At 38.2% G+C, this 12,516-nt stretch overlaps 1 protein-coding gene across 14 annotated transcripts in view; it reads left to right on the top strand.

Moving 5' to 3' along the window:
- Positions 1–553: 553 nt before the first annotated feature.
- Positions 554–12,516, top strand: part of PPFIA2 (PTPRF interacting protein alpha 2) — a 480,968-nt gene continuing 469,005 nt past the window's right edge. For 4 of the 14 annotated variants that reach the window (XM_058741908.1, XM_058741909.1, XM_058741910.1 and 1 more), the window contains exons 1-2: positions 1,104–1,501; positions 5,694–5,944. In XM_058741908.1, the coding sequence (XP_058597891.1) occupies positions 5,696–5,944 (249 nt within the window). In that variant the 5' untranslated portion in view covers positions 1,104–1,501; positions 5,694–5,695. Of the gene's footprint in view, positions 663–1,093; positions 1,502–5,693; positions 5,945–12,516 lie in introns of those variants that run through there. The other 10 variants (XM_058741902.1, XM_058741901.1, XM_058741905.1 and 7 more) reach the window with 6 other exon arrangements.

The following is a 12,516-nucleotide window of genomic DNA, read 5'->3' on the forward strand; positions in this document are numbered from 1 at the left end:
CCAGACTTTGCTCAAAGCTGAAATTTACTAGGGCGGGGAGGACTTCGCACACCATCCTTATCGCCAAAGCAATGCACGGAGAAGAGCTGGAGAGGTAGTGAGAAGTGACAGATGCCACCACACCCTAGCTTGACTCAGGTCAACCATGACTACCGTGCCTCGGTCCGGGGAGCAGGGCGCTGCTTAGAGAAATGACAAGCACGGAAGGCCAGAGAGCGAGAAGGTGCCCAAGCGCATCGGCCTCCCCACAGCACCAGCCGACACGCGCTTTCCTGCGGCGACCATTGTGCGGGGGGAAGCCCGGACGAGGAAGAGCGCACCCCCTGCCCACACCTGCCCACCCCCAGCCTTGGCTTTTCAGGGGGCGCTGGGACGGCCGCCAGCCCCAGCAGCCCGGGAGCGGCTTTGAGGGAGTCGTGTGTATCCGCGAGCGCGTGTGCGTGAGGAGGAGAGCAAAGACGTGATTACTTCAGAATTTATTTAAGGGCCGGTGGAAACCACTGCAGCAGCTTCCAGGGGAAGCCCTGGTTCCAGAGGAAGAGGAGGTGGCGGCTGCCAAGGAGGAGGAGGGGGGAGAGGCGGGGGAGGAGGAGCGGCGGCAGCGACAGCACGAGGCGAGTGAGGAGAGACGATGCTGTAGCGTCCGCACCGGCTCCCGGCAGGTTGGTCCCCCCCGGCCGACTGGTGCAAGCAACGAGGCTCGCCAAGAGGCTGGGAGGAGAGTCGGGTGTGGGGGGCCGACGGCTCGCCTCTCCGGAGAAGAGGCGCCTCTTTTGAGTTCGATGAGACGCCCTGGCGCGGAAACAGTCTGGGGGCCGGGAGACGACCTGTCGTGCTCCCCGCATCCCTGGGGAGTCGCTTCCCTTTAGCTTCCCAACTCTCGGCGTTAGCCATCAACTCCGGAGAGGCTCCGGGTGGGGGCATGGGTGGAGAACTTCTCTTCCAGATACTCCTCTCGCCTTTACCCAAAGCTCGCGTTTGCAGGGACCCCCTCCGGGTGGCCTGCGAGGGGGGATGGTGGCCGGGGTGGGGGGGGGGGGGGAGCGGCGCCGCTCGGTTAAGTTTCTGTGAGTCCAGCCCAGTCCCCTGCTCCCGGCTCCCCGCCCCGGGTCACCAGCTGCACGCGGGAAGCCGAGGCTGCTCCGCCAAAGGGGCCGCTACTGCTTTAAGAGCCGCCTCCCCCTCTCCTCCCTTTGACAATGGTCTGAACCGAGCTCTGCTTCCCAAAGCAAAATTTGTAATATGCCATTTTTCCGATGGACGCTTCTCCTTTTGGCTGCTGACGGAGCCGCGGGAAGATGCCGGGCTGCTGCCACGCCACCCAGCCGGGGCACGTTCAGGGAGGGCGCCGGGGCACGCGAGTGTCTAAGCTGCCTTTCTCCTCCGGTTGCTAGGGAAATGGTCCAGGAGTGCCGGCTGTGAGCTTCCCCTCTCGTCAAGCCTGAGACTGCGGTTGTCATTGATCAACTGAAGAAGCAGGACCCGAAATTACAGACATTAGGTACCGAAACTGTGTTCGAGTTGCAAGGTTTCCATTCCGCCTTGTTTATTATTTATTTATTTATTTATTTATTTTTTACCACCCCCCTCCCCGGCCCCACCCCGCCCCCAGGGAAGATGAGATGCAAATTCCTCCTTGCCAATTACTGTTCCATACCTTTTGCTTTCCACCCCCATCCTCTCCCTTCTCCTGTTTCTCCACCTCCTCCCGACTTGGCTGTCTCTCGTTGGGCAAACCATACAGAATTTTAGTGTGGAAATTATGAAGTCAACTTCAGGGTGGTGGGGGGGGGGTGTGGCTGAGAGATAACTGTCCAGCTGTGTGGCGAGGGCTGGCTCCTGGCCATCTGTAAAAGCACTGGGGTAAAGAAAGTGCAAAATGCTTCCATTAGAGGTGGTAATAATATTTCCTGAGGACAAGGGATTTCAAAGAGTTAAATAGGAGGAGGAATATTCATGTAATGTAATCAGACAATGGCTAGGATTTCTCTCACTCCTTGTGGGTTAACTGAGGTGGAGCTGGGTTGGTTCTTAAGACTAAATCTTTGAAGAGGAAACTAACTACCCAGAATAATTGCATCTTTGCCTCTAGTCGGGTCTAAATCCCAAGGATTTGCTTCAATAAAGTGATTCATTGACAGAAAAAAAGCCTTTTGTAACATTGTCATATCTGAATAAGTACTTCTTGAGAGGCGTATATTACTAAGAAACACATTGGATCTTGAAAGCCCTTGGATAACGACTCCAGTGGGCATTCAAAACTTTTATTTTGAAATCTGTGAGATCTGGAAGACAGTCAAGGTTACATACTAAGAGTAAGGGAGTTGGTTTTCCTGGTATAAAATTCTTCCAGCTAAATTTAAGCACTGGGACAATTAAACCAATCAGATTATTATTTTTTTTCCTTTCACAACAAAATAAACAATGTCTCTAACTAGGTCTTGAAACCTTAGGTAATTTAATGAACAGGCATCAACATCTAGAAGAGGATAACATAATTCATAAATTCAATTGGCTTTGGAGAGGGGTGCTGAAAGGGCAAGTATCCAAGTGAGCTGTTAGGATGTCCTTCCTGGTTTTTCAGGAATTATGTGGTACAATACAATTTTTAAGACTGAAAATGATTGTAAAAGTTAAAAGTGGTATAGAAAGATGGAGTACACTAGAGGGTAGACAGCCTTTCGAAGTTGCTTCAGATGTTGGCCATTCTACAATAGGGTGTTTAACTCTTACCTTGAATATATGATCTTAATACCCAAATATGCATTTAGAAACAAGTTGTATTTTGTCTTCAGGGTTATACAAGTATTTTGTCATTTATATAAGACAGGATAGGAGTTCCAGTGCCAGAAACTAAGCTAGTTCATGAAAGTGGCCTTTAAATTTTTTAGAAAAAAAAATTTTTCTTCTAGTTTTGGTGAAAAGACTTTAGATTTGCTCATCTGGGTTGTCTGTTGGTGAAGAAAAAGCAGATTAAGTCATCTATTTCCTAAGTAACTTTTGCATAGTTTAATTTCTCCCAATTGGATTTGAAGAGTTCAGAGTACCCACTGGAATTAAAACTTTAGGCCTAGAATTAGAATGAATCATAAAGGGAAAATATTCTGTCTGAAAAGGTTAATGTTGTTCACTTTATACAATAACTAAATAAATACTAGAATTTTTAATTGCCCTTTAGAATTTTACTGTGTTATCTCAGTCAGGTATTCTATTGAAGCCTTACAATGGGCTTGTTTTAAAAGAAAATCATGGATTCTCCCCCTCCCTTACAGAAGAGAATACTGAGGTTTTGAGAGGTGATGTGACTTGCTCTCCTTCCAACGCCTTAGTTGTGAAATCAAGTTGAGTGAATTAATAGGCTAAGACCCTAAGTCCCTAAGCTACTTCTCATTGTAGCATCTCTGGACTGACTAAATCAGACACCAGCTTTTATACTGATATAAGAGCCTAAAGTTCGTGAATGTGTAATGTCCCATGGTGACACCAATTGTTAGCACTAGGGTAGTATATCCAGGAGGGCACTGTAGCTGAGGTAATCACCGCAGTTATGCTTTTCCTTGGAATTTCAAGTTTTTATGAGTAATTCAGAGTTAAGATGCACGAAGGGCTTTTTCCCAAGAAGGATATGATGTAAAATACGGATTTAAGAATGTTTAAGTAACCCTAAAATGTAAACCTTGTAAGTGTTCTGGCACAAATTGTCACAGTGCTATAATTTCCTCTCCCAGTGTTTTGTTTTAACCTTAAATGTCAAAAAGAAACACATTGGCTCCTGCTAATGATTTCTCAGAATGACACAGCTGTTCAGTGTGTGGATTTTCATGCATGGCATGTGAACTAATTGTTTTTAATATTCAAATGCGTTGGAACATTTTTTTTCCCAATTCCTTCTCAATTAATGAAAAGAAGATGTATAGCAGTTAGAAACGAGTCTTCTTTCCATTTTTGTGATAGTGTTTCAATAAAATTCAAATTGAGAAAAATACAAAAAATATTATATTTTTATCTGTTAAGTGGTTAGCAATAGTAACAATGTGTGTGGGCACTCGCGTGTGCATTTAAATACATCTTATGTATCTATTCTTTTACTTATTTTAGGGTGAATAAGAAATTGAACAAGTCAATTCTTTTGCCTTCAGGTAGCCCAGTGTCTGGAGTGATGAGCAACAATTCAAACTATTATCTTGAATTATCCTACAATTCATTCCCCCCCTTACATTTTTATGTAGAATATCAGTCACAAGATACTTTCCTTTTATCTTTTAAAAAGTTTCTCCTAGTTTTCAGTGTGCCCTGACCAAATCATTCAGATAATTGAATTTATCTCCTCAATAACCCAATTTATATGAAGAATTGCATAAAAGTAATTAACTATTGACCTGTTAAGTCTTGACATTTTATTTGACTATATCACCAGAAATATTTTCCCCAAGGACAGGAATATATAGGCAGAAAAATGAATTGAACTCGCATTATAAAACCAAAGAATGCTCCAGGATCAACAGCAAAACCAGTATTTCTCCACATCAGCCTTCTGCAAAACCAAGCCCTCTAATTAATAGCTCCTGGCCTCAGTACAACAACTGAAATTGAGATGGGTTTGATTCTTTTTCAAACATAAGATAGAAGGTAAAAGGGAAAATGAGATAATTTCTGATTTTTAAAATGCTATACAGTATATCAGTATATCTAAAAGTCTGTTGTCTATTTTAAATCAAATTAATAAATGATTTAAAAATATTCTAAGCAGTTCATTTATTTCATGACTGGAACCTTGTGATTAACAGCTGAGATGTGAAGTTACTACATTAGCTAATGTAGTTTATGGTGTCTGTTTTGTGGAATATTTGAAAGAGTGTTAGCTTGTATTGTTTGGATGGAAAGCAGACAATGCAGTTCTCAGGAGACAAAGGAATACTAACAGTAATTAGGGGAATAATGACCTAAACAAACTTATGCACCTCAGTCTGTTTCATAAAGCCTCTATCAAATTTAGTCAATATCACTTTATCTACTTTATGTAGACCACCTTAACAATTTACGTAGAGAGCACATAAAAGTAATAAAATGGGAGTTGTAAAGTCAAGAAACTATAAACTAGTTGGTATGCAAAAAAATCTGTTGGTAAATTAAAAAGTCAAAACTGATTATTATATAAAATGAATACTCAATTATTCATAGGTTTCCTAAATGAACGAGTGAACATTAATTCATTCAATTATTTAAGTCATTCAAAAATCATTTACTTCCTACCCATTAAGAGCCAGACACTCTGCTTGCTTTTAACAATATAACAAATAAGGGTAAAATGGATGTGTTAGCTATAAGAGATTTGTAAACTTACAGGTGAAGATCACTTATTAGTAAGTTGAATAACATATTACTATAAATTGAATTGGAGGAATAAATCATGAAAAAAACCCCAAATCTTCGAGAAGTAGGTGAAACCAAGTTGTATCTTGGGTAGAAGCTTTATAGATTATCAATAAAAGAGAAAGGATGTAGATTGGCAGAAGTCAATGAATCATATTTCATTGAGGTCAAAATATTTAGTTGGAGTTGGAACAGTGTGTAGGAGAAGAAAGAGACAATCAGACTAATGAGTTGCAGAGTTTGGTGAGTTGAGGGTCAAGTGGCATTATCGCAAGTAGTTTCTTAGTACTAAGACTTCCCTCCCCTTTACTTCCTTTAAGCAATGATGTGTGAAGTGATGCCCACGATTAATGAGGACACCCCAATGAGCCAAAGGGGGTCCCAAAGCAGTGGCTCAGACTCAGACTCCCATTTTGAGCAGCTGATGGTGAATATGCTAGATGAAAGGGACCGTCTTCTAGACACCCTTCGGGAGACCCAAGAAAGCCTCTCACTTGCCCAGCAAAGACTGCAGGATGTCATCTATGACAGAGATTCGCTCCAGAGACAGCTCAATTCAGCCCTGCCACAGGTATGATTCCTGGTAATATTTGTCTTTCCTATTGCAATCACAAATGTGACAATACTTTGCTTTATTTCTATTCTTAGAATTATCTTTTTGCTTAAAATGTATGATATGTATGTTTTGGTGAGAAAAGCATAAGAATAGATTACTACTGGTTCACATAAAATCTTATCTTAAATTTGTAGTACTTTGGTGATGGTGGGTGTGAAGGCTGAGTTCCTATCAGGTCTTTCTTTTGAAAATTTTATCTGAATGTTTTGGTGGGTGTAGAAAAATCACCTTGATCAGCTTTCAATCACCCAAATATGGGAATAGTTAGTTTTCTCTTTCTTGCTCTTTAAACAGTATTATGACATTTGGAAATTTGTGTTTTCCATTTTCAGCTGTGTGGTCTGTCTTTGGAAATAATCATAGTTTGGAAGTCTACTGTCTTTCTTTAAAAATGCCTAGCACCTGCTCAAAAATTCTTGGAATTTTCAATGTATTATACCCTCTTCTTCAAAAACATTTCAACCAGTTTCTTGAAAATATATTTTGGAAGTTAGAGAAAAGGCAAAAGTTCAGCCTTACTCTAACAAACTTAAAATTGTTAGATTAGCTATTTTTCAATATGTTTGTCAAGCATCTTATTTTATAGAAAAAGATACCATTTTAAGAATTTCAAGCTTATTTACATACAAAGTTAATACTGACACTCAATTTTCTTATTTAAGAATAGAATAATTGTGTTTGTTTTAGGTATGAGAAAAATTATAGAATATGAATGAGATTTTTAATAATCAACCCCAATACACTATATTTTTCTCTTAAATACAAATTTGATTGGCCCTCCACTTTAACGACAGTATAGAAATGTTGACGAGTTGACCTCTCTCCATGAAGTTATGTCTTGTAGCAAATATCTTTTCATAAATATTGAAAATTATATAATCAAAGTTGATAAAATTCTAAACCCAGATGTACTATTAACTTGAAGTGTGTTGTTGAGATATTAAAGACTCTCAGAATGGAAAGGATCACCTAGAATCCTTTATCACATCCCCACTAGGTAACCCCATAACCCTATATGAAGAACTCTTGTCGTAGTCCTTTTTGTTTTCAGTTTGTCTTGTGTTAAGATGCAATACTGTTTTCTGTAGCCCTCACCCGTTGGTACACCGGTTTATTTAATTACACAGAATGAGTTGATTCATCTCAAAAGACAGCTATCATATCTTTACCTAGAGTTATATTTTTCAGCTGTATTGAATATTTTGATTATAATAACATCTAAAATTTTAAGTTTTTTAAAAAATTGTTTAATGTTTATTTATTTTTGAGAGAGACAGAGACAGAGTGTGAGCAGGGGAGGGGCAGAGAGAGAGGGAGACACAGAATCTGAAACAGGCTCCAGGCTCTGAGCTGTCAGCACAGAGCTCGACGTGGGGCTCAAACTCATGAACCATGAGATTATGACCTGAGTCAAAGTTGGACGCCCAACCCACTGAGCCACCCAGGCACCCCTAAAATTTTAAGTTTTGGATTTGAATTATATTGGTCTGCAATCTCTTATCTCAACACTCTGGGGCTAGTGTGTTTCAGAATTCAGAATTTTCTTGACTTTTTTGTAAGTATATGATGTATATTATGGAAAACTAGATGCATTCTGGGAAGCACCCTATAATTCTACGTTTTCATATCTGAAAAGAATTATATGAATATTCCTATTGCATGGAAAAAATAAAGACCATAAATCTCTCACATTAGTACAGCTTTAGTTTTGTACCTATCAAGTTTGCAACACACTTACAAATAAAATATCAGTTTTCAGAGTATATGGATTTTGGAATTATAGGTTAGGGATTATGAACCTGTATATTCAGATGGACATAGTCCCCAAGTCTTTTGTGAATACTTTGACACTTTTCTTGTTGTTGATTTACATCTTACTATTCTACGTATTTGAATAATGCCTGCAATTCACAGGTCCTTAAAGACAGTGATGGTCCTATAATATTTTTAAAGTACATTTTAAATAATCTAATCTGTAACTTAAGCGCTCTGGGTATCCTGCAAGCAACAGAGGAATATTCTTCTTTAACTGGTATCTTTGAATATTTTTGACTTTTTTGTAAGCAATGTGCCTGCACTGTTCAGTGGCATTGCATTGGATATTTAGCTGGAAGGAGAAAATGACTACTATAAATGTGTGTTTTGAGGCAGAATAAAGCATGTAAAATTGAAAACTGCTACAATAACATAAAAATGAAAATTATTTTGGGGCGCCTGGGTGGCGCAGTCGGTTAAGCGTCCGACTTCAGACAGGTCACGATCTCGCGGTCTGTGAGTTCGAGCCCCGCGTCAGGCTCTGGGCTGATGGCTCGGAGCCTGGAGCCTGTTTCCGATTCTGTGTCTCCCTCTCTCTCTGCCCCTCCCCCATTCATGCTCTGTCTCTCTCTGTCCCAAAAATAAATAAAAAACGTTGAAAAAAAAATTAAAAAAAAAAAAAATGAAAATTATTTTAACAAACATGGGATAGAATTCAAAGCAGAGTCAATCAAACTTTATGACACACTATGTTTTATATAATACTTTTAGGTGTTGGTGATTTGATGCTTTGCTTTAGTCACTTTCTCTCAGAACATTCCTTTATGAACAAACTTAGCGATGATTTTAACAATCCTAACCATATAAAGTATTTTGTAGCCATAGTGTTTAGTTTTTCATCATTTGATTAGGCGTAACTGTGTTTAAAGAGTACTTATAATTGCACATCACCAGGCCTGATGTTTCTAACCTTCACACTCAATTTTCTACCTTTCTTATGCACAGATGAATTTAAATGTTCCATAGAACCTCAGATTCAACATGCCCCAAACTCAGTCATCCTCTGCCTCCCATTCCCCACCCAAATCTGGGTGCTCTATCTCCTCCCCCAGACACCTGACAGTCCTAAATTCAATCATCATTTAGCCATATTGTTTTTAATCTTCTAAATAATTCTCAAATCTCTATTTTTTTTTTGTTTTTTGTTTGTTTTTGTTTTTGCACCTGGTCCCAAACTTCTTTGTTTTTACATCTCCTAACATTTCCACTTTAGCAAATGCATCATGCCATGTGTTTGAATAATATTGCTCTACTTGCAGGATCTCCATAAGCTTCAGGCTTTTCCGGTCTCTCCTTTGTACATATTCATCTCTATGCCCATAATGTTTTTCCTCAATGTCTTTGCTTCACGTCTAAACTTAGCCAAGACTTTATCTCTTCCAGGAAGGCTTCTCTGAACCCCCAGGTACATTTCCTCTGTGTTCCTTAGGCTTATAATTTCCCATATTATCATTAAATTATCTGTGTATATGCCTGTTTCCCAACCTGGACTATATGCTTCTTCAGAACAGGAGCATATCTTAATCCTCTAACCCTGTGAACCAGTGGAGTACCAGGTCTGGAGTGAGGGCTTTTAAAGTAAAATCAGAACTAAATGCATATTCATTTGGATGGAGAAGTAGCAATAAACTTGTTACAGGAAGATCTAGTTTGTATTGTGGCTCTTCTGTGCATCATCAACTTGAGTCAGGACTTCAGGTTTCCAGGCTATAAAAATCAGTTCATACTAATACTTCACAGGGTAGTCTGTGATGATTAAAGAAAATAATATAAGTAAAAACTAATTAATTTGCAATGTATAAATATAAAAAGGCTTGCATTTGTTTTGTCTCCAATGCCAAAAGATAAATTAATTTCTGTATATGTATGGAGCGTTAGAATAATTTACTAGGAATATTAATCAAATAGTTTTAAAATTTTTGAGTACAGGACAGATATTTGTCAATTACTAATATGCTTATTAAGAATATTTACAGGAAAGGTAAGAGGAGGTAAGAGGAGTGAACTTTCCATTATAAAAAGTCCATTTTATATATATTATATATATATACATATATATAATATATATAAAATATATTTATATTTAGTTTATATTTACATATTTTTATTTACAGTATTAAAAAATTACTATAATATATTATTTACATTATATTTTAATATTTATTTATATTATTTATATATAGATATATACATATATATTATACATAAAATATATTAGTTCTTCATTTAGCATATATTGAGGATCTTCTGTGTATTATTAACTAGTTACATATATTTGAAAAGGGGATAAAGGAGAAAAGGCACATTATTTGGCTCCCAGAGAACTTAGGAAATAAATTTGCTTAGAAACAATATATAAATGAACCCAACTTAATATAGTACCAGAAGATTGTACAAGTATTGAAAAAATTTTGAGCTATAATCTAGGCATATGATTAAATACAGAAACTTTCACGTGTAAAGTGATATTAAGGAGGTCTTTTTAAGAAAATGTTGGAAATAATTCAAATATATTCTGTGTGGAGTTGTAGAGTTGTGCATAGGGCCCTCTCAAAGACTTTTGGGGGGTTAAAGTTCAGCCTATGCTCTTCTTTCTAGTCTAGGCCTGAGGTTCCTAATTTGCACAAAGGAGACAGATTAACTAGCAGCATGCCTGAGTTTTGTTTTTATTTTTTGAAAGACTATATAGGAATCAAATAAGGAGAATAACTGAAAGATTTGTTTGTCAAAGGGTTGTAGTGTAGGAATGAAATTTTATATACTGGCAGTGGAGGAATATGACCTGTTAACAATAGGAGTTTGTACACAGTATGATCAGTAGAATTTTGAGTGAACTGGTGACATGATGAGGTAATAATGAAGGAATATTACTCTGCCATTTTGATTTAGGATGGATTACATAATGTACTCATTAGCTATCTATCGCTGTGTAGAAAGACAAATACCATATGATTTCACTCATATGTGGAGTGTAAGAAACAAAACAAATGAGGAAAGGGGAAAAAAGAGACAGACAAACCAAGAAACAGACTCTTAACTATAGAGAACAAACTAATAGTTACTGGAAGGAAGGTAGGTGGGGGGATGGGTAAAATAGGTGATGGGGATTAATGTGTGAGCTTGTTGTGATGAACATCAGGTGTTGTATGGAAGTGGTGAATCACTACATTATACACCTAAAACTAATAACTGTATGTTAACTAACTGGAATGTTAATAAGAACACTTAAACAATAAATAAAATTATGCTATGTAACAAACAACACAAAATCTCAGTGTAAAACCTCATGTAAAATTTTGGATTTATGGAATTCAGCTGATCTTGACTTAGATTGGTTGATCTTGCCTGGTCTCATTTACGCCCAGTTTATGGTTAGCCCAATTTATGGTTAGCTGAAGGTTGGCTCAGTTAGCTGTATGTTAAGTGGCTATTGTTTGAATTAGGATGGCCTTGGCTGGACCAACTGGGGCCATTCATCTCTACGTATGTGTGTAATCCTGCAATAGGCTAGCCCTGGCAAGTTCTCATGGTCGTGGAAGAGGAGTAAGAGCAAAGCAGAGACAAGCAAGTGGTTTTTAAGCTTCTGGTTGAGTCTTATTTTGGTAGAAGTTATGGCCAAGCCCAGAGACAGAGTGGAAGGCAATACATAATTACATGGCAAAATTACAGGAGAGGATGAAGCATAAGGACCACCACGGTAAATGGTCTCTCACAAATATAAGCTAAAAGGGTCATTTGGGCCATTATTATGTTAGGGAGAGCTTATTGTGATAATGTAATAATTCTGGTGGGTTGTGGGAATTTGAAATAGGATTGTGCAACTTGAATCTAAGAAAGACAATAGAAATGTAAAGAATGTTGGGGAGAAAGGATGGACAAAGACTGGTAATGAACTGAATGGCAAAGACTTGGAAGTTGAGTCAGAAGATCTGAATTTGAATTGGAGTTCTTCCACTTATTAGCTGAGGGACCATTGGTAAGTAACTTGACTTCTCTGAAACTCTATTTCCTTAATTCAAAGGAGGGATGATATCCTCTCTTGGGAGTGGTTAAAAGGAGGCATGTATATATTCTTCAGAAACCTTGAACATTTAAAAATGTCAGGAGTCATTTTTCATTAATTGGTTTGTGCTAGTAGTTTACTCTGAGAGGAATTAAGTTAAAGGAAGCTACTTAAGGAGAGCAGGAATATGTTTATATTTTGACATTTTAAAATGCAAAATATTTAAGTGACACTTATGGAGAGTCACTTTTATTCTGGAGACAGACTACCTGCTAGGTATCTTTGTGGCTTGCAACGTACTAGCTCAGTGACTCTGGTTAAAGTAGTTAATTCAAATAATGATAGACCTACCTCATAGGATTATTATGAGGAATAAATGACCTGGAACATGTCAAATGATCAATTCAATGCCTCACAGATAGTACATGCTCAATAAATGTTAAATGCCACTATTGATGCTGTTATTATTACTATAGATATTATCCTCATTATCCTTAGCCAACCTTAACTGCATAATTTTGCTGGGTAATAATGAACACCAGCATGAATTGAAAGCACTAAAACGCCGTACTCTCTGCAATCTTTATCAAATTTTGGAAGTCCTTTGATTTATCTTTTTTTTAAAAAAAATTCTTAACTACACTCTTCTAAATGGCTTCCCCCAATTTTCCACTTCCTCAATGACAAGTTTCACATGTCCCTTGATTGA

Source organism: Neofelis nebulosa, chromosome 8 (assembly GCF_028018385.1).
Source record: "Neofelis nebulosa isolate mNeoNeb1 chromosome 8, mNeoNeb1.pri, whole genome shotgun sequence".
NCBI lineage: Eukaryota > Metazoa > Chordata > Mammalia > Carnivora > Felidae > Neofelis > Neofelis nebulosa.